The sequence below is a fragment of the Phocoena phocoena genome, chromosome 14 (assembly GCF_963924675.1).
Source record: "Phocoena phocoena chromosome 14, mPhoPho1.1, whole genome shotgun sequence".
In the NCBI taxonomy this organism is placed as follows: Eukaryota; Metazoa; Chordata; class Mammalia; order Artiodactyla; family Phocoenidae; genus Phocoena; species Phocoena phocoena.
The window spans coordinates 70,111,168-70,134,168 of NC_089232.1; the positions used below are offsets into that span (position 1 = coordinate 70,111,168).

Sequence of the window (23,001 nt, forward strand, 5' to 3'; positions counted from 1 at the left end):
GTAATTTATTCATATATTTTGGACTGTTTAATATTTTTGTAAAAATGATTCCTGATGACCAAAAAAAGGTCAATCAGTAATGAAGAAAATGTACACTAGAAAAGTATCCTGAAATTCACTAGCCAGGACTAACCACTGTTTATTGCATTTAATTGAAGAAACTAAGAAAATTGCTAATTTTTTCACTGAAGATTATAAATATACTTCATTTAGGATATTAATTCCTAAATAATCTCTGAAGTTGAGGGAAAAGAAAATAGAAAAGTTCTGAAGGTGTGTTGTCATTTTTAAAATGAAAGTTGAAAAAAATAGAAAGCATTTGCATTTCTCTTATATCACTATAATTACAGCTGTTTACTTTTTTTTCTCTAAACATTTCTCCATTCCTGAATTTTTTTATTTCTTTGTTGGCTAGATTTAAGTTTATGGGTGGTCTTTTCCCTGAGTTCTCATGGGCTTAATATCTTTCTGTTGCTTCTTTGTTTGAATGACATCTTGGCTGGATATAAATTTTTTACTGTCCGGTATTGAGTATTGCTAAGAACGCAGATGTTCCTTGCATTATACAGGGCTTATCAGTCAGTTTTTGCTGCATAAGTCTTAATTACAGTGGTTTATAACAATGAATAGTTCCTTTTCTACTTCATGTCTTTAGAGGAGCTGGGGCTCAGTTATTGTTGCCTAGGCTTGGCTCTAGGCTGTGGGTTCTCTGTTCTCCTGGAATCAGTGGCCTGCTCTTGTGGCAGTCAGGAGTAAGTCAGACTATGCAAGCACATGTTAGCTGCTGTTTCTGTCATTTCTGTTATCATTTCATTGATCAAGTCTTATGGCCAAGCCCAACATCAGTGGGGCAGGGAAATAAATATATTTTCTTTACTGTAAGGTGGCATGATACAGGGAGTGAATGATGAATTAAAAACAGTAATTCATTCTGCCACTTTTGCTTTTCATGCCTAGGTCTCAGCTTGATTCTTTCTTTGTCCTTGAAGTTTAAGATTTAGAAAAAAGTTAAGATAAATATTTCTGAGTATCTTGGGTACTTGAGTTCGTCTGTACAGGTTTAGTAGCACTTTGCCTCTTCTTATTCAGTATACCCTGTGTATTCATAAACATATTTTCTCATTGGTAGGAGAGAGTTGTCACCTTTGAATATCCTACACTTCTGCATCCTTTTCATATCTCTGTCAATATGAATGCTTTTGACCTAGATGCTTTGTCAGTTAAGGTATTTTCTGTTGTAAATAACAGGAAATACAATGTAAACTGGCTTAAACATCAAAAGAAATTAATTGTGTGATGTAAGTGAAGAAAACCTGGCAGAACTTGATCCAGGTGCTCTGGCAGTTTGATCAGTTTCTCAGCTCTGCTTCCTTCATTTTTGTTCCATTTTCATCAGGCTCATCCATCATAGTTGCAGAATTGTTTGTAGGTCCTGGAGCCTATATGCTTTCGGGTTTGCATGTAGAAGAGAAGAGAGAATCTGCTTCCCAGAGCTTCAGTGAAATCACATGCTGTTGAATCTGGCTGGCCCACAATGGAGTCACATGTTAAATTAAAACTTTTTCCTTACAATATATGTAGTTATAAATGATATGTATTTAGGAAAAGTGTTGGATTCTATATAACATTGGCATGGCTTCCTTAAACAGGGTACATTGAGGCTGAAATCTGAAGAGTGAATTAATTGGAGCTTGCTAGGAGAAAAGGTGAGGGTTATCATTACAAGCAGAAGCATTAATTAGTACAAAGGCCAAGAAGTCAGGAGAATTGTAAGTTACAAAATGGAAAGAAGGCTAGAGCATGCCAGAGTGGAGATGGGGGAGGCGGGTCAGGTCACTTTGATAATTCTGGACTTCATTCTAAGAACATTGTGATATCATGGATGAATTTTAAGCTGGGCAGAGGCGGCACGATCATACTTGTTTTTATTTACTTATTATTATTATTTTTTCTTTTGTCTGGGTTGGTTGCTGTGCGCGGGCTTTCTCTAGTTGCGGCGAGCGGGGGCTACTCTTCATTGCTGTGCGCGGGCTTCTCATTGCAGTGGCTTCTCTTGTTGTGGAGCACAGGCTCTAGGTGCGCGGGCTCAGTAGTTGCAGCACGCGGGCCCTAGAGTGCGTGGGCTCAGTAGTTGTGGCATGTGCTCTCTAGGGTTCATGGGCTTCAGTAGTTATGGCACGTGGGCCCTAGAGTGCGCAGGCCTCAGTAGTTGTGGCTCACAGGCTTAATTGCTCTGCGGCATGTGGAATCTTCCCAGACCAGGGATCGAACCTGTGTCCCCTGCATTGGCAGGCAGATTCTTAACCACTGCACCACCAGGGAAGTGTCCCATGCTTGTTTTTAAAAGGTCACTCTGGCTTCAGAGTGGAGAATTGATGGGAGTGAGAGAAGTTACTGTCACTTGAGATAGGTAGGGAACACTGGAACGTTATGAAACTGGAATGGGGGAGCAAGTTGTTAAGGTAACTACCACAGTTACTGAATCACTTCTCTGTGGCATACACTTTATATATGAATTGAGATTCTGCACAAATTACAGATTAGATGGTATTTCCTCAGTTTCACAGATGAGAAAATTAAGGGTGTTTACAGTGACTTGCCCATGGCCACACTCAGATATAAATTCACATTGGTATGAATACATAAATCTGGCTCTTTTGGCCACACAGTGATGTCTCTTTTCATGAGTTACTATGTTGTTTCCTCTGAGCAGTGTGATTATAGGCCTCAGGTCTTTTCAGCCCTGCTGGCTACTGCTAAGGAACCACTTTTACTGCAGAGAGAATTAAATAAGGCTGTTGACAGCATGACTGAAGTTACTTTTGTTCTTGGGCCTTATGTATGTTTCCTTCGTGGGGTAGATCAGCATAAAATTACAGCACTGCATTTGTTCCTTTCCTTGAGAGCCGCCCCCAACCCCTGCCCCAACGCCAGTCTCCTGAGCATGGACAAAAAAATTAAAAGCTAAATTATCTCATGATAGTTATGTAATATTTTGAGGTGTTCTTGTTTCAGCTGCTACAGCTGTCAGGACTTAAGCCCATATTATATTTACTTGACTTTATGTCAGTATGATCTCCTTAGTACCAGTGTTTTATCACTCATGAAGGTGATGCCTATTCCTTCAAGTTATTCAGTTATTTTTATTTAATTATATCATTCTGGAGTTACTTCCCTTGAAGGTATATTCCTGCCATCATGGGCAGTGTAGCCTATTTTACTTCTCTGCCATTGCTTCATTATTAATAAAAATAAAGTCTGCAAGGATTCTCTGGTTTTTTATGTTTTCTTGAAATCAAATCTATATTATTGTTTTAAACAGTATAGTGTTCTGTGTATCTTGTGAGTTTTTTTGAAACTTTATTTCCTTCAAAGGAAAATTACATTGGATTTGCAAGGAAAATATGATGGTGTCTGTATCTCTGTTACCACATCTTTTCACCAGATGTACATGTGTGCCATTTGCTTTCATTTTTATGGGTTTTACTGTAAGGAGTTTTTTTTTTGTTTTGGTTTGATTGAGTTGGGATTTTTTTGTTTGTTTTTTTTTTTGGCTTTTTGTTTGTTTGGTTTTGTTTTTGGTTCTAGGTACTAAGCCCTAGAAGAGATTGTTTCTTTCTCTCTGACCTAAAGTACTTTATATATACAAACCTGTGTTCTCGATTCTATAATTCCAAAATCCAAAATGCTTGAAAAAGTTTTTTAGTCTTTTGGTAACAAACCTCATTTGTCAATAACACCTTCTCTTGAAACTGACATGAAACTATATGTAGTCTTTGTTTCTCCCACTTAGTGTGAATATTCATGTGTTTCACTGTGTTTGGTTATGGGATTGCTGCCCCTAATCTCTGGTGATATTACATAGTATATGGCATATCATGTTGCCTTTCTAAAATCCAAACAGATTTTTATGTCTGAAACATTTGGCCTTAAGTGTTTGGGGTCAGGGATTGTGGACTTAGGTCTGTATTGGTAGCACTGGTTACAGGTGCTTGTGGCAGTTTATTCCCTTGTCTGTCTTTCCCATTAGACTTTGAACTAAGAAAGCTTTCCTCCTTGGCCCCACAGACCCTAGTTTATTGTGTACTTAGTAAACAGTACTAAACAGAGTTGGTACTTAATATTGAAATTGAATACCAAAAATTGGGGCAAAGCTTTACCCAGGTAGGTTATTGAACTACAGATTATAGCATGTTTTCTTTTCACTTGATTATATGTTCTTTTTAAACAGTCTCTTTCCTGTTCTGCTTCTCTTTTCTTTCTTCTTACTGGAATCTTGGCTTCACCATTGACTAATCACTGTGTGATCTTGAACAGCTTACTTAACACCTCAATACATTCATTTGTTCATTTGTAAAAATGGTGTCATAATTTTGCTTACGTCAAAGGATTGTTGTGAGGGCTAACCAGAATGCTTCCTGGAATTTAGCACTCCTTTTGCTGTTAATGTTGCTGTTATTGATTCATATCCTGTTGGTTACCTTACTAACATATGGTGAACCATCCTGTTACTGACTTTGAGGTCATTTTTAGTGTTTTGACGCTTTTAACAATGCTGGAGTTAATCCTTGCATAGATGTCCATAAGTCTTTGTGGCCTTATTTTTGTAGGATAGATTGAAGTGGGAATGTTGCATCAGTGGCCCCTAATATTTTTTTTTTTCCTAATATTTTTTATTTTAGTGGATATTTGCGTGTTACTTTCTTAAGGCAGAATTGAGAAATTGGGGGGTGGGGTAGCAGTTTTCAGTCCCACCAACAGTCTATATAGGAGTGCTCATTTCCCCATAACCTTACCTGCAATGGATTTTATCAATTCATTTTTAAAAAGTAATTATAAGCTCATGGGAAATTACAAAAATAGTCCCATGGATACCTCACCCCGCTTCCTCCAGTGGTAATGTCTTATATAACTACAATACAATATCAAAACCAGGAAACTGACCTTAGTGCAGTACTGCTAACAAAGACCTGAAGATATTTGATTTTTACGAGTCTGACCAGTGGTGTCTCGGTTTCATTTGTTTTCCTTTAGCCACTGTAAAGTTTGGGAAGCTTTTCATGTATTCTGTTGGCCATTTATATTGCATTTTCATATCCTTTATCCATTTTTTTCTAATTGGTTGTTTGTATTTTCCTAGAAAGCTCTTTTAAGTATGCTTTGTATAGTTTTGTTGACGATTTTTTTTCCTGTACAGAAATTTTTATTTAGTTATTAAGGTTTTCTTTTGTGGTTTGGTTTTTTTTCTCTTTTATGTAGAAAGGTTGCTCTATCCTGTAGGTTATACTGTTTTCCTTCTACTTTTTATATTTTGGCCTTTAAGCCACTTGGAATATGTTTTTATATAAGCTGTGAGAATTAAATAATTATTTAATTAATTATTAAATAAACTATTTTATTTAGGACTCTCTCGGTTGTTTGTGACTTAAAACCTCAACAAAATTCCAAAGGTGGGACTGGCTTAAGGCAAGGCTGGATACAGTGACATAACTAATATTGCTAAAAAAAAGAATGTTGCTGTTTTCCTCTTTGCTCAGCTCTGCCTTTTTGGGTGTTGAATTTTCCTCTATAATCCTTACCTAGCCCTTCCTTTCTCTCTCCTTTGTGTTGTTCCACCCAAACTCCAGATACTCCCCTCATGGTCATATGACTGAAAGTCTTAGGTATTATTTTCTCATACTGCTCAGGGGAAGAGAAAGATTCTCACCACAGGTGACCATGTCATAACTCAGTCTTCTTCCTGCTGCACAGAAATAGTACCTTTTACATTTATTGTGATCTGTTTCTATATTTTCTATTTTGTTCCACCAGCAGTCTGTAAGAGTGAACATTTGCCTGTTTATCCTGTCCCAGAAACACATTGCTTCAATAAAACTCTAATTTAATTATTATTATTCAATAATTATTCAATTCAGTAATTCATTATTCACTAATATTCTAATAATGTGCTTAGAGTACATTTTAATATCTTCTTAAGCAAGTCTCTCATCATTTATTTCCCAGAAATTTCTTGGCAATTTTTATATGTTTGATACAAACTTGGGAGTTTTGACTAGAATTGCATTATGTGTATTTTTAACATGGAAATATCTAAATTAGATAAACATAACTGAAACTCAGCCTGGAGATACTCAGTGTTTTTCTTTTTCTTTTTCTTTTTTTTTTTTTTGCGATACGCGGGCCTCTCACTGCCGTGGCCTCTCCCGTCGTGGAGCACAGGCTCTGGACACGCAGGCCCAGCGGCCATGGCCCACTGGTCAAGCCGCTCCGCGACACGTGGGATCCTCCCGGACCAGGGCACGAACCCGTGTCCCCTGCGTCGGCAGGCGGACTCCCAACCACTGCGCCACCAGGGAAGCCCTTCTTTTTCTTTTTAATTAATTAATTTATTTATTTTTCCTCCGTTGGGTCTTTGTTGCTGTGTGTGGGCTCTCTCTAATTGTGGCGAGAGGGGCATACTCTTCGTTGTGGGGTGCAGGCTTCTCATTGTGGTGGCTTTTCTTGTTGCAGAGCACGGGCTTTAGGCAAACAGGCTTCAGTAGTTGTGGCTTGTGGGCTCTAGAGTGTAGGCTCAGTAGTTGTGGCACACGGGCTTAGTTGCTCCACGGCATGTGGGATCTTCCTGGACCAGGGCTCGAACCCGTGTCCCCTGCATTGGCAGGCAGATTCTTAACCACTGCGCCACCAGGGAAGTCCCTCTTTTTTTTTTTTTTTTAATATTTTATTTATTTACTTATTTGATTGGCCTGGGTCTTAGTTGCGTCAGGCAAGCTCCTTAGTTGTGGCTCACGGGCTCCTTAGTTGTGGCATGCAAACTCTTAGTTACGACATGCATGTGGGATCTAGTTCCCTGACCAGGGATCAAACCCAGGCCCCCTGCATTGGGAGCATGGAGTCTTAACCACTGTGCCACCAGAGAAGTCTCCTCATCATTTTCTTTAACAAAAGGTTTTCCTTTATTTTCTTCGTTGTCCTCCATCTTTTCAGTTTATTTTATTTATTTAATTAATTTATTTATTTACTTATTTATTTATTTATGGCTGCGTTGGGTCTTCGCTGCTATTAACGGGCCTTTTCTAGCTGCGGCGAGTGTGGAGCACGGGCTCTAGGTGCGTGGGCTTCAGTAGTTGTGGTACACAGGCTCAGTAGTTGTGGCTCGTGGGCTCTAGAGCGCAGGCTCAGTAGTTGTGGCGCACGGGCTTAGTTGCTCCGCGGTATGTGGGATCTTCCCGGACCAGGGCTCGAACCAGTGTACCCTGCATTGGCAGGCGGATTCTTAACCACTGCGCCACCAGGGATGTCCTCATCTTTTCAGTTTTTGACCCTCAGCACCTTCACAGTACCAAAAGACAGTGGTCCTGCTCTCTCCCACAGAGAACTCTTATCTTTAGATACCCAAGATATCTAGCAGCCTCTTCCAGTAGGCTTCTTTGGGTTATTGAGTAGTACCAGCAGAGAACTGAAAAGGGAGATACAGAAATGTGTGAATAAGTTGCCTTATCCCTCAGATATTGTGAGTTGGTTTTTTTTTTTTTTTTAATTTAAGGATGCCACACATTTCCATTTATATTGCTATAGGAAAATGAAATTGATTACAATTAGAAAGGAAAATGATATATGTATATTTTCAACAGATAATTTATTATATACCTAAAACTCTAGAAAATATGATAAATGTATATTAGAATTAGTAAACTTTTAACCAGGTTTCTACATAGAAGATGAATATTCCAAAGCCTGCTTTATGTCTTTTAAAGTGGTCTCATGATAGGTCTAAAGACCATCGTAATATAGATAACTATGGAATCATTATATTTTACACCTGACACTAATACAATGTTACATGTCAATTATATCTCAATTTAAAAAAAGGGAGCATGGAAATGTGTTCGTTCCATAACTCAGATTCAGTCTGGTGCAGCAGTATGCAGGGAGATTAATATTATTTATTTCTGTGTGTGTTTTCTTTTTCTTCCCTGTTTTACTTCTGGACATTTAAGGCTTGGGCTAAATGAAATAGATTAAAAATTTTTTTTCAGCTTTATTGAGGTGTATTAACAAATAAAATTGTAAGTGAAATAGAATCTTTAGAGAATATATTTGTGATGCTTCTGTGAGAGAAATTTGTCTTGACTGAAATGTTAGATACTAAATTGGGATTAAGTGAATTATAGAATTATTTTTTCTTTAGATAACTGGGAAGGAATTTTACATCCATTTTCTCCATGGCAGCCTTTCTAGATTTATAGACTTTTTATAGTTTATAAAATGTGTTTATGTCAAATGAGTGTTGATTTGTTAATTTTATCTTAATTCAGTGTTACATAGGATATTCAGAGACAGAAACTAATCATTGTGTTCTCTCTCTCTCTCTCTTTTTTTTTTTTTTTTTTGGCAGTGGAACTTCCCCTCTTGCATGCCTGAATGCAATGCTGCACACAAACTCTCGAGGTGAAGAGGGCATCTTCTATAAGGTTCCAGGTAGAATGGGAGTGTATACTTTGAAGGTAAATATTTTTGTTAGGGAGTCATTTTAAAAGTGAAAACAGGAAGTAACTACATGTAATGAATAATACTTGCATCATAGAGACAGAATTCTGTTCTTGAAGAGCTTACTTTCAGGAAGAGGTAAAATTTTCAATCCTGTATCCAATACATTTTTTTTAAAATTAATCTGTAACCATCTGTAGGTAGATTGGAGAAGTAACTTCATTTTTCATTCTTTGCCATAGTTTTTTTATTTTCATTCTTTGCCATAGTATTATTTTGAAAGGATGAAATGAAAATGACTTCCAGTGACTTTTAAAGGGTGTCACATATTTAAATAATAATGAGTATTACTGTGGAGTATACAGCCTTGATGCTTTATATTACTTTCTGATTTAATTCTCCATTACAATTCAGAGTTGTGTTTATTATTCCTTTATTATGATAGAGAAAGCCAAAGTTCAGAAGATTGGATTTTCTTGCTCAGTGTTGGCCAGATAGTATCAGAACCAGAATATGAATCCATATCTGACTGAATTCCTGTGTTCTTTTACCATAACAGGCTTGCTAAGTTCTAATTTCTGCACTAAAAAGAGACCTTGACTTATCAGTGTCCTTTCAGTTACAAACAGAAAAACCAACTCAAATGAGCTTGAGTGAAACAGAGAAGTTATTAGTTCACATAACTAAAAATTCTAGGGAAACTCAGCCTGAATTCGGGAGCTCAAATGATTGTCATCAGGGATGGGTCTCTCCGCTTTCTTTTGGCTTCAGTCTCAGGCAGGCCCTCTTCTCATCGTACATGACTTCACTCCCAGCCCCCACTCTGCAATCTGTAAGTCTGGAGAGAAGGAGTCTCAGGAACTGAAGCAGGAGCCCTTTAGTTAGTTCTGATGTGGCTTAATTGGTTTGGCTTGGCCCATGTGCCTATACCAGAATGATTGCCGTTACCAAATATATGGAGTCTTCTGATTGGCCACTCTTAAGTTCATGATCACCCTTGATGTGAAAGTGTGGTTAAGCCCTCTCAAGCCTGATGAATTGAGGCAAGGGTTGTTTCCCAAAGAAAATTTATCAACATAAGGAGAATTAATGCTTGGCATGCAATGACTATGTCCATGTGTATGTGGGACGCTGTCCCCTCTTACCTTTTTAGTTTTGGCTGTAGTCATCTCTGTGCTCACTGGTTGTGTGTAGCCCACTAACATTAAAAAGATCTAACTTACCCATAACACCTCCTTTTAAAACACCTTGTTGAACTTCACAGGGTTACAGGGATCTAGTCCCACATAGAGCTTTCTGTGTTTCTTTTAGGTTTTAGTTGTTCTAGGCCCTCTATATTGTTAATAACATTTATTAAATGCCTATTCTATACCTGACACTGTAGAGGCTATAAAGAAGGATAAACTATGGTCCCTGATCTCTTGCAGCTCACATAGTTACTGAAATAATTGCATGCTCACAAAACACACAGTGCTGTAAAGTACTGTGAGAGCATAGAGAAGTAAAGATGAACCTCGAATAAAGGGATCTGGAAGATTTTAGTTTGTTTTTCTGTTGTTTTAAAGTTGTAAAATTTGAGTTGAACTTTGGCAGATAAATAATGGAAGGAAGGGCCTTCCAGGACAAGGGAATAGCTTAAGCAAAGGCACAGATAAAAGGATTCAGAATGGATTTGAAAGTAAATTGGAGTGGTTAGACCATAATCTGTGTGTGGGCTAGTGTGGTAAGGAGTCAGGATGGGGTAAATGTTAGGTGAAGAACAAACTTTGGAGGCTTTTGAAAACCTAACTGAGCGGTTAAGAAAGAGAAGGAGGGAGGGTAGGTATGTGTTGAGGAAACGGCAGAGGTTTTTTTGGAGAATAGCATGATCTAATCATGTTTAGGAAGATAATTCAAGTAGGATACACTTAAGAGTAAAGCAAGAAAATTTGTCAAAAGGATGGTTATGATTGTTTGGAAGAAATAATTGGCCTAAACTGTGAGAGTGGTGAAAGAGGTGGAGGCAAGGAACATTAGAGAAATGAAACGTAAACTATTTGGAGTGGGTAAAAGAAGGGGTGCAGTGATTCTAAGATTTGGGGCATGAGTTGATCCTGGAGGGATCACAAGTTTAAGAAGACAGTTAGCGGGGGGCTTCCCTGGTGCCTCAGTAGTTGAGAGTCTGCCTGCCGATGCAGGGGACATGGGATCGTGCCCCGGTCCGGGAGGATCCCACATGCCGTGGAGCGGCTGGACCCGTGAGCCATGGCCGCTGAGCCTGCGCGTCCGGAGCCTGTGCTCCGCAACGGGAGAGGCCACAACAGTGAGAGGCCCGTGTACCGGAAAAAAAAAAAAAAAAGAACAAGACAGTTATATTTGTATTAAAAGTGCGTGTTGAACTTACAGATCAAGAGGTCTTGTTTGCAACTAACTCTATAAAAGTTTCCTGTATTTTGAAGGAAAGGATATGTATTTTAAGAAAGTGTATAACATGTGAAATGGCACTAGAGTATAAACGTAAGTGGAGAAACACAGTTCCTTATTAGATCAGAGGTTACTATCTTGACTGTAATGTTGTGAGTACTAGTTATAGGTAGGAGGGTCATGTGTCAGAATTACTTTTTATCTGATTATAAAAATAAATTATGTGGGCAAACAAAAAATATATTGAGAAGGAAAAAGAATCATCCATAGTTTTATAACTCAGAAATAACATTCACTAATGTGTTTATTTATATTTCACATACTACATAAATACATAGTAGCTAATATTTATTAAGCTCTTATCATATGCCAGGCCTTGTTCTAAGCATCTTATATTTATTAACTCATTTAATTTCAGAATGATCTTTTAAGGTAGGTACTGTCACCCCATCTTATAGACAGGGAAACTGAGGCATGAGAGTTTAAGACTTTGACCAAGGCTGCATAATTAGGAGAAGATAAAGCCAGAATTCAAACCCCCAAAGTCTTAATTTCCTAGTTCTTGATCTTACAACTACCCTGTTATATCTCTCACATACTGTGGCTGACACAGGTGTCCTTTCTGATTAGCATTCTCACTGTCCAGTGCAGAAACCAAAGATTCGTGTGATATATTTTTTTTTTTTCAAACCATTCCTTTTGTGTTTGACTCTTGCTACTTACCAATTTTTGGAACCAGTTAGATTCAAATAATGCACTATCACTTGCTATCCAGACTTTTTATAATACGTAATGGTACTTACATACACACAAATATATATATATATGTGTATATATATATTACATGGATGATGGGTGTACATACATTTTAAAAAATTGTTATTATATAGATTTTATCCTGAACATTTCATCATTTACCTGGATTTAAATATACCAAGTTTTTTGTCCAATTTAAGCCTCTGTGTTGTGCCTGCATAAGATTGTCATGTATATTTTTTATCTTTGAGTATGGATGGAAGCATTAACTAATTTGACCCAAAGAAGAGAGGTGACAGGAATTCAGAAATTATTGCTGGTTCTGCTACTGAATTTTATAATACTAAAAATTAATCAGCACAATTAAAAGTCACAACAGTGCATATCAGAAATTTAATTCCTATTTGCTGAAATGGTAATGATTAATCCTAATTGGATGCCTACATTTTCAGAAAGATGTGCCGGATGGGGTGAAAGAGCTATCAGAAGGTTCAGAAGAAAGCAGTGATGGTCAGTCAGATTCCCAGAGTTCTGAGAACAGCAGCAGCAGCAGTGATGGTGGCAGCAACAAGGAGGGAAAAAAGAGCAGGTGGAAAAGGAAAGGTAAATCCACCTGATCCCTCCATAAAGTACTGAATGCTGTAGGACAAATGCCCTTGTTAATAGCTCCTCGTTTTCTAGACCCCACGTCAATTAGTTTCTTTCCCTTACCAGTTAGATCAGTACTGTCCCGTGGAATTTCCTGCAGTGATGGAAGTGTTCTGCACCTACGCTGTCCAACTCAACAAAGTAGCCACTAGCTACATGTGTCTTTTGAGCACTTGAAATATAGCTAGTGTGACAGAGGAACTGAATTTGTAATTTTATTTTAACTAAAATTTAAATAGCTACATGTGGCTAGTGGCCATCACATTTGATAACATGGCTCTGGGATTTACCGGGGTTTATTTTTAGCTCTTGGCTGCCCGTAGCCTTTTTTAGGATGCTCTTGTTTTATTTACCTCTCTAATGCTTTCTTTTAAAATTTGAGAACTTAATTGCTCTAAGAACTCTCTCCTTAATAGGAAAATAATGCTTTTCATTTCTACTGGCAAAGACTAAATTTAGTCTGCTGGTCTTTGCTCTCATCTCCTGCTTGGTTTCTGCTTCATAGCTTACCCAAAAACTTTCTTTAGGGAATAATATCTTTGTTGCTGCAGCTTCCCTGGGATGAATTTTCCACTTAAGGATACATTTTATTACCTCTTCTTCTAATTATTTGTAGCTTCTTGTCAAGAGTCTTTTTGAAGAGGGCAAATCGTTTTTACCCCAATATTGATAAATTTAGCCATACATGGCGGGGCAGATTTTAAGCCAGCTCATGCTGGTTCCTTTATAAGGACTGATATAGTGATATTCCAGAGCAAAATAGACATCCAGGAGTTTCCCTAGCTTGGATGACCTCTTGCATTTGAGTCATAGGTGAGTTGCCTTTGGATCTAGAAGTTGGAGTGATGCTTGTTGGAATACTTGACTCATTAATTTTAAGTACCTCTAGAACTATTGATTTTGAACTATAACAGAAAAATCATCTTCTTTATTATCATTTCTGTGTTAATGTGTGTGCTACTCCTGGAGAAGATTTAGATAATTGGTGACATTATCTGTGCTCTCTCATACAGCTACTACACTTGCAAGTTGGGCAAATTTTGAAACCAGAGGATCCTAGCTTTAAGATCACAACCACTTAGAGAGCAGCTCAGACATCATGTGTTAGGAACAAATGGAATAAAGGCAAGGCAAGGTTGGGACCTGTGACCAGGTCCCAATTACTTTAAAAAACACATATTCTTGATACGTGTTTTTTAAAGTAATTCCTGTCAGTGGTAAAAGGAGATGTGTCCAGGACTTTACGTTTCTCAGAGTGTACTAAAGACCTCTTATTTTGGAAGGGTGGAGCCAAAAGTATTAAGGGCTCTGTCTCTCCTCGGCTTCTCCCCAGTTTAAATTTTTCTTTTTAAGTTTGGGAATTGTTGATCTAGGATTAGGAACCAAGCCAAGTCATCAGGCAAGAGAGACAGCTAGATTCATAATTTCTGGATGTGGCTGGAAACAGGGAAATCGATACTAAAGGAGGTCAGACTAGTAAACTGGGAACAAAATCTTGGTTGTGGAAGTCTTTGCTTTTCAGTAGCTCATATGCTACAGTGGCTGTTTGTTTTTGTTTTTTTAACATCTTTATTGGAGTATAATTGCTTTACAATGGTGTGTCAGTTTCTGCTTTATAACTGCAGTGGCTATTTGAGGTAGTGGTTGTTACGTGGTTGTGAAAGGCTCTCCCTAAATGTATTATGATACAGGAGGATTTAAAATAACAATAGAACCCCATTGTCCGTAGCTTAATGGGTAGATTAAAATAGTATAACCTTGCCCCACACTTGGCATAATAATAGAAGATATTAACAGCAAGGTAATAGCAAATTCAAAATTGTGGTCCACATAAGTTATTTTTGAACTGCCTCTGATTCATTCTTCTTCTAGAAATTGTCACAATATTACTTAGCCTCAGTTTACATTAAGATGAGATGTTCAGTAAAGATCTTTTCTGATTGTAGCCTATTAAACTGAGTATAGAATGGCCTTTATGTGGTGTTTGGAAGGTGGAGATGAGAGGTGCACATGATGGCATATGGACATGCTAACTACTCTAGCAGCTCTGATAGTCTTCAGAAATGGATAAATGCTGAGCTAGCAATAATGAAGAATGATTTAGTCTCTCATAGGATGTGCTTCTCTCATTCATGGGTCATGCATGTGACATAGGCGTAGAAATGTAAAATTTTAGGTTTATATTATATATTTACGAATGTTTTTGTAGTCCGGTGCAAGTTAAAATGGAAAACTTGTAGTTAGCAGTGATAGAAGCAGCATGCTGCACAGCAGTTCTAAGTCAGTTGCAGTTATTAATAAAGGTAAAACTAACTAAATGTGCCTATTGCTTTTTCTTATTTAGGGCTTTTACTCTCAATCTGACATCACTTTATTTCAAATGCCTGGTAAGACAGGAAGAACACTGAGATGGTATCAAAACCCACTTCCTTTTATGTTCAAAAATAAAGAGCTCTGACAGCAAAACTGATACTTCTAGTTGGAAATCGATAGAAACTCTTGATATAGGTATACCTTTTAGCCAGATAGGGACAGAGAATAGAACTTTGAAATTCAGTCCAATGTTAACACTGGTTTATTGATTTCTGTGTAAGGTGGAAGAACTTAGAAGTTTGTAGTTCTGGTTCCTAATTTTCAGACAGGAAACAATGTTCAGAGACGAGCTTTTTGGAATTCCAATCCAAGGTAAGATGGAATAACGCCAGAAAAATGATTAAAATCAACTTTTCTGTTGCTTTTTTGTAGGACTGTAGCTAAGTGAAGTCTCTGCCTTTCCCCTAAAATATAAATACTGCAGCATGCAGCAACTGCAAAAGCATTATTTTTATCTTCTGAAAAAAGTTTTGTTAAATTTTGGTCTGCTTTCAAAACGTCAAGAAAAAAATTAAGTGAAATATGCTTTTTCACTTATAAGGTGTTACTAATTCTTTCCAGGAACATGAGCTCGTGTTAATTTTACTGCTTCAGGAATTTGATACATAGTGTGTTTGGAGTTACTTAAAGTACCGTAGACCTGTCTGCCCTCTAACAGCATTTATATATGTGTTAAGTTACTGAATAGTGATGATTATATATAGAGGGAAATGTCACCTTTATAAAGTATACTGGAGAGAAAAACTCCTTTGGGCAAAGTTAACTTACATGGTGAGAGACCTTTGGGAGAGATGCTCTCTTCTCTCCTGGGGTGATTAGTGTCTGAGTTGGAGGTTTTAGCTTTGTCATGTATTAAAGACAGCTACACTACTAGGACTTGGATAGTTAGGGTACCCAGAAGCAAGGGAAGGTGTTCAGGTAAGGCCTCTTCATCTTTGGTTAGGGGACTGTTTGAATATAATCAGGAGCCACAGCCTGCTCAGTTTGGAGTAGACTGTACTTGGTGTGAGGAGAAGGGATTTAGAACTAAAACGGTCTGTTACTTCTGGAAATGAAGTTCCTCTAAAGAAAGACGACTGTGAAAATAAAACTCTCCCTTAAGAGAAGGATTGCTGTTTTTGACCATGCACACTTTCAACTATTAATCCTTCAACTATGTAAAGCTCAATTTCAATTTTGATAATTACTGCTCCATTATTTCTGATAGTGTCTCTCATACTTCAGAGGGGCCCATTGAATGTCTTCAGGAGAAACTAAAATGCTAAGTCAGAGATTATTTACTAAAGCTTTTAATTCAAATGCATCTAATATGAATAGTCCATTACCCTTTTGACCTTGTTCAATATGATAATCATTTGTTGAAATGGAAAATTCCCAGTGCTATAATGTATCTGAAAAATGGTACCTTCTGATCTTATACTCAGGGGATGGTACATATGTATCCAACAGCCTGAAACTACTTCCAGTAAACTGTGTAAAACTGGCTTTAATAAGCCTCAGTTCTAAAATTTGTTTCAAATATTTTTCTGAAAACTCTTAAATTTGAGTTTAAAAAGATCTCTCTACTAGGTCGCTGTTTGGTTTTTGTGTGTGACAGTTTTGGTTTTTTAAATCAAATAATGAGTGCTTTTGATCAGAACTTGTTAATCTTTTGTTATGTCTATATGTTTATATGAAAGCAAGCATTTTTGTTTCTAATCAGATACTAAATAAGTTCTCAAATGAGTGCTTTTGACTCTGTTGCGCCGTCCACATTTGAGGTCTAGTAGTTCAGGATATAATCTTGAGAACTGTTGTTTAAGCAGTTAGTTTATTTGCAGAACCAAAGAGTTCTAAGCTCTTTGGTTTTCAGGAGTTTTTGGTTCTTTTGGCTCATCTCATTTCCATGTAAATTTTAGAATCAGCTAGTCAGTTTTCACATGCCGCTGCTACCATTAACCTGCTAGGATTTTGATCGGGATTGCATTAAAACTGTATGTCAGTTTGGGCTCTGTTGCATGTTTACATTAAGCCTTTCAATCTATGAAAGTGATATTACTGCATTTTCTGCAGTTTTCTTTCATTAGTGTCATATAATTTTCTTTGTAGAGGTCTTGTACATCTTTTATTAGATTTATTCTTTGACATTTTTTATTCTATTATAAATGGATTTGAAATTTTTTCATTTCATGATTGCTTATTGCTGATATATAAAAATACATACAAGGACTTGCCTGGCGGTCCAGTGGTTAGGACTCCACACTTCCACTGCAGAAGGCACGGGTTCAATTTCTGGTCGGGGAACTAAGATCCCACAAGCTGTGTGATGTGGGGAAAAAAAAAAATACATATAGTTAATTTTTGTAAATTGATTGTCAATGTCTGTGAAGGGTCTAGGATTCTATCCTTTTTGTAAGCTAACAAGTTAGCTTTGTATTGGTTCATGCACGTTGACAGAGGATGCAAGACTCCTGGGTCAGAGAAAAAGGACTTTATTACTCACAGCATAGCAAGCAGTATGAACATGGCATATTTGTTGTGTTGGTTCCTCTTTATCTCCAAGTCGTCCATGGTTGATAAGATATTGGTCCCAGGTGCATGCTACTCATGCTGTTGGTTTGTATCTTAGCCAAGGAACACTGAGGTTGAGGAGTTCAATTCCTCCTTCCCTCCCTCCCTCTTCCCCTCCCTTCTTCCCCTCCATTTTTTTGAGATACAGTTGACATACAACATTGTATAAGTTTAAGGTGTACAGCATAATGATTTGACTTACATATGTCATGAAATGATTACCACATTAAGTTTAGTGAACATCCATCATCTCATATATTGAAATAGATAACAAAATTAAAGAAATTTAAAAAAAATTTTCTCCTTGTGATGAGAACTTTCAGGGTGTACTTTCTTAACTTTCATGTATAACATACAGTGGTATTAATTTTATTTATCATGTTGTACATTACATCCCTAGTACTTATTTATCTTCTAACTGGAAGTTTGTACCTTCATCAGTCCCTGCAACCTCCCCACCTCTGGTAATCACAAATCTGATCATTTTTTCTATGAGTTTGTTTTTGAAGTATAGTTGACCTACACTATCAGTTCCTGGTACAAAACATAGTGATTCCATATTTCTGTATTTCAGAATGATAACCATGATAAGTCTAGTTGTCCTCTGTCACCAAAGATATTATACCATTATTGACTATATTCCCCATAGGGTAGGATATATTACATACCTGTGACTCATTTATTTGGTAACAAAGTTTGTACCTCTTAATCTGCCTCACCTGTTTCTTTCTTCCCCTCACCACCACTCTCCCCTCTGGCAACCACCTGTTTGTTCTCCGTATCTATGGGTCTGTTTCTGGGGTTTGTTGTTGTTGTTGTTGTTTTGTTGTTGTTTGTTTTTTTGTTTTTTGTTTTGGCCACAATGCACGTCTTACAGGATCTTAGTTCCCTGACCAGGGATTGAACTCGGGCCATGGCAGTGAAAGTGCCAAATCCTTACCATTGGACTGCCAAGGAATTCCCATTCTGTTTCTGTTTAGTTTTGGTTGTTCATTTGTTTTGTTTTTTAGGTTCCACATATAAGTGAAATCATACAGTATTTGTCTTTGTTCTTCTGGCTTCATTTAATATAATATGCCCTCTGGATCCATCATTGTTGCCACACATGGTGACAAGATTTCATTCTTTTTTATTGCTGAGTAATGTGCCACGTTGTGTGTGTGTGTGTGTGCATGTGCTGTGTGTTTGTACGTACATGCATACATACATAACACATCTTCTTTATCCATTCTTCTGTTGGTGGGCACTTAGATTGCTTCCATATCTTGGCTGTTATAAATAATGCTGAAGTGAACATAGGGTTGCATATATCTTTCCTGATTATGTTTTTGTTTTGTTTGGATAAATACCCAGGAGTGGAACTGCTGGATCATGTGGTAGTTCTATTTTTAATTTTTTGAGGAATCTTTGTTCTGTTTTTCCATAGTGGCTGCACCAATTTACATTCCCACCAACAGTACATGAGGGTTTCGTTTCTCCACATCCTCGCCAGCACTTGTTATTTGTTGTCTTTTTGATGATAGCTATTCTGACAAGTGTGAGGTGATATCTCATTATGGTTTTGACTTGCATATCTTTGATGATTAGTCATGTTAAGCATCTTTCCATGTGCCTGTTGGCCAACTCTGTGTCTCCTTTCAGGGCTTTTAAATAGTAAGTGGAAGCAAGCCTACTTTGGGAAGAGTTACTGCCTTCTCTCAGAGTCGCTGACTTGTAAATACAGCATCCGGGGACTTGCATTCTTGGCATACCCAGCAAGTACTTGTAGCAACACTGAGGGCATGTGGTGGATTGCCTCTCCCAAAATTGATATTGTATCCAGCAACATTTCTAAATTATTTTCTAATCTAATGGTTTATATATAGGTTTATTCTTAGGATTGTCCACATATGCAAACATGTGATTTATGAGTAGTGGCAGTTTTATTTTTTTGCCATGTTATACTGGCTAGGGCTTCCAGTAAAGAGTGACATAGGAGTGGTAATGTCAATCATCCTTTTCTCTATATTTATAAGGTAAAGTTTTGAATATTATGCCATTTTCAGAATGATGTTGACTACAGTAGGTTACTGTAGACACTCTTTATTAGATGAAGTTAGTTCCTTTCTATTTGTAGTCTTAAGAGATTTTATAACGAACAGTTGTTGAATTTTTTCAGTAGATATATTTTTTTCCTTTATTCTGTTAATGTGGTAAATTATGTTGGAACTCTCATATATTGCTGGTAGGAGTATACATCGGTACAACCACTTTGGAAAACGGTTTCTCCGTATATACTATAGTTGAACATACATCAGAATCACCTGGAGAGCTTATTATGATACAGATTCCTGGGCCCCACCTTCAGAATTTCTGGTTCAGTAGATCTGGACTGGGATCTAGTAATTTGCATTCTAACAGATTTTTAAATAGTTATGGTTTTGTTCTTGGTACAACACCTTAGAAACCTCTGGTTAAGACATTGTAGTAATAAGAGCAAAAGACTAGAAATTACCAAAATAAGAGTCCAGCTGAAGAAATTATGGTACATCTGCCAGTGGAATCTTTTGCAGGTGTTAAAAGGAAGATCTCTTATGTTCTCTTCTGTTCTCTTCCCCAGGATATATTATATTGATTATATTTTAAAAATCAAGGGTATGGACAATTTCTAGTACATGGTTTATTTTGCTTAAAGAAGTGAGTTAACATATTAAAATACACACACACACACACACACACACACACAATGTTTTCACCAAAACAAAAATGCAAATAAAAAACAATGGGAGGATAAAAACTAATATAAATTATTTCCTTTAAGGGAAAGGAGGTAATAAAGTGGTGTAGACAGGGGAGGGAGCTAGACTTATATGAAAGTAACTTGTTTTATAGTTTTACATAATTAAGCCAATTAAAAATTTAAAATGCACTTTCTAGAAATATCAAACAACTTAAAGCAAACTCAAGTATATGTCAAATTTGAACATAGTGACATAGGTAAGTTACTGTAGGATATGTCTTAGGTGTGGGAGACCAGACTCAGAGAAATCTTAAACTGCCTTCAGTAGTCTTCTTTTCAGTAATTATATTGATATGATTTCTTTGAAATTAAATCTATAATAGAAAACAAGTTAATAGTTACAGTAATGTTATTAGAAACCAGGATTATCTGGGAAGAAAAGCGATAGAAATATAAAATCAGAAAAGTTAAGTGACAATGCTGTAATCATAAATTCCGATTTATCTTTTGCATGAATTTTTAAAATTTTTTCCTTTGAAAAAATTCTTTTTTTTTTTTTTTTTTGTTCCAGTCACTGAAAAGTTCTAGAACCAGTGGTAACTGAGTAGCATCAAGTGCAGTGTTTTAATACCATTTTCAATAAAAAGGTATCAGGTCTCCTTGGAGAAGGGGGTGTTCCAAGTCTGGGCAAAAAAATTATGCAAGATTTGCCTAGGACTCTTTCTGTGCCAGATAACAAGGAAGTGGTTGGATACTGCTGGGGCCATGTCCCAAAGATGGTTTACAACTTGAAGGAACTCCCACTACCCCAAAAGTGCACAGTTTGAGTGCCAAATTTTTAATAATTGCTAATGATGTAAACATTTCAAATATGTAAACATCTATGAGTTGATACTTTAAAAAAATAAAATCAGTTTTAAGTGCTGTATTACTTTTCTGAGGCTGCTGTAACAGATTACCACAAACCAGGAGCCTTAAAACAACAGAAATTTATTTATTTTCTCACAGTTCTAGAGGCCAGAAGTCGGAAGTCAAGGTGTCAGCAGGGCTATACTCTCTGCAGAGACTCTAAGGGAGAAGTCTGTTCTGTGTATTTTCTAGCTTCTGGTGGTTGCTGACATACTTTCCCTATGGCCACATCCTCCAGCCTCTGTCCACATGGCCTTCTCCTCTGTGCCTGTCTTGTGTTTGCGGTCACTTGTCATTTGATTTAAGGCCCACTGGAATAATCCACGATGATCTCCTTATCTCAAAATCCTTAATTAAATCTGCCAAGACTCCTTTTCCAAATAATGTAACATTTCCACATTCTGGGGGTTGGGACATGGACATAACTTTTGGTGGCCACCACTTAGCTCACTACAAGTACTCACTCATTCTGAAACTATACAGAGTCCAAATCTTGGTTGTGCTCCTTACTAGCTGTGTCCTTTGTCAGGCTAATTAAATTTCCAGATAGGGAAAATTTAGATAATACCATCACAATATGCAGGTGTGTATATTTATTTATTTATAAATGTATATCCTTGAAATTTTTTCTTTCTTTTTTTTTTTTTTTTTTGCATAGAAAAATGTCAGCAAGGATGCCATCCCAACTATATTATTTAGTTATCTCAGAGGATAGAATTGGAGGAGGTTGGGTGGGGGTATAAAGAGAAGTTGTACCCATCTTAGAGGGTAGTTACAAGAGTTCAATGAAATTCTGTTCAAATGAACCTAGCGCAGCATTAGGCACATAGACGATGTTTAATTCATGGTTGCTCTAATAAAGTTATGTGTCTTGGAGACAATGTAGGCACTAAAAGGAATTAAAAGAGATGAGTTTCTCAACATGTGTTTAAATCTTATTTGCTGTTCGTAGTTCTGAACCTTTAATATTTAAAAGTTAGAGTAAAGTTTAAGTTTCATTAAAGTTATGAGACCAGTGCTTGGCATTAAGTACTGGAAGGTATTTCTCATTGGTGGGTCCTGGAATTTTCGTGATTTATTTCAGTTGGCTTTGAGATACATTTATGGATTCATTTGTTAGAAAGGGCTTTTGCCTTAAAGGGAAACATTCCAAACAGTTTGCCCTGTTAATTACAGATAGCTTTATTATCTCTTTTCCAGGCTACAAAGTAGAATTCTTATGTTCTTTAATAGGGTCATTTTGGCTTGGTCGTTTGTTTTGTTTATTTTCAGACAGTTATTGGGACAGGTGAGGACGTGAATAATCTCAGATTTCTGCAAACCATTAAAAAGAAAATAAATATAGTTAAATATTAATAGTTGTTAGTTTTATTTTTATAATGTCCCTTTAAAAACATTGGTGAAATAAAAAAGACAGACAGTATCAGATGTTGACAAGGATATGGAGAAATTAGAACCCTCATACATTTCTGGTGGAATTGTAAAAAATGGTTCGACCATCTTGGAAATCAGTTTAGCGCTTCCTCAAAGAGTTTAAACACAGAGTTACTGGAAAAAACAGCAGTTTCACTTTTAGGTATGAACCCAGGAGAATTGAAAACATCTGTCCAACACAAAATTCTGCTATCGAGTGTTCGTAATGGCAAAAAGTGGAAGTAACTCAAATGTCCTTTTGAGCAACTCAAATGTCAAATCAGCTAATGAATAACAAAATGTGGCTATGCATGCAATAGAATATTATTTGATGATAAAAAGGAATAAAGTATTGATACATGCTCTAACAGAGGTGAATCTTTAAAACATGCTAAGTAAAAAAAGCCATTCACAAAACAGCACATATTGTATGATACCATTTATATGAAATGTCCAGAATAGGCCAGTGCATAGGGACAAAAAATAGATTGGTGATTACCTTGGACTAGGGCAGTGGGTTAGGGGAAAGAGGAGTGACAGCTAACCAGTACAGGGTTTTTTTAGTGGGTGATGAAAATTGATTGTGATGATGGTTACACAACTTTGCAAATATATTAAAAAGCCATTGAAGTGTGCACTTTAGGTGAATTGTATGGCATATAAGTTATATCTCAGTGAAACTGTTATTTTAAAAAATTGGTCAACATCTGAGTGCACTAGGATATGGTTTCTTTTTGTTG

The 23,001-nt window shown here is 36.9% G+C and overlaps 1 protein-coding gene across 1 annotated transcript in view; it reads left to right on the forward strand.

Moving 5' to 3' along the window:
* The window catches only part of ASXL2 (ASXL transcriptional regulator 2), a 125,848-nt gene that overhangs the window by 72,214 nt on the left and 30,633 nt on the right, over nucleotides 1-23,001 (forward strand). The window contains exons 4-5 of the mRNA XM_065891397.1: nucleotides 8,399-8,507; nucleotides 12,102-12,252. Of these exons, the coding sequence (XP_065747469.1) occupies nucleotides 8,399-8,507; nucleotides 12,102-12,252 (260 nt within the window). The remainder of the gene's footprint in view (nucleotides 1-8,398; nucleotides 8,508-12,101; nucleotides 12,253-23,001) is intronic.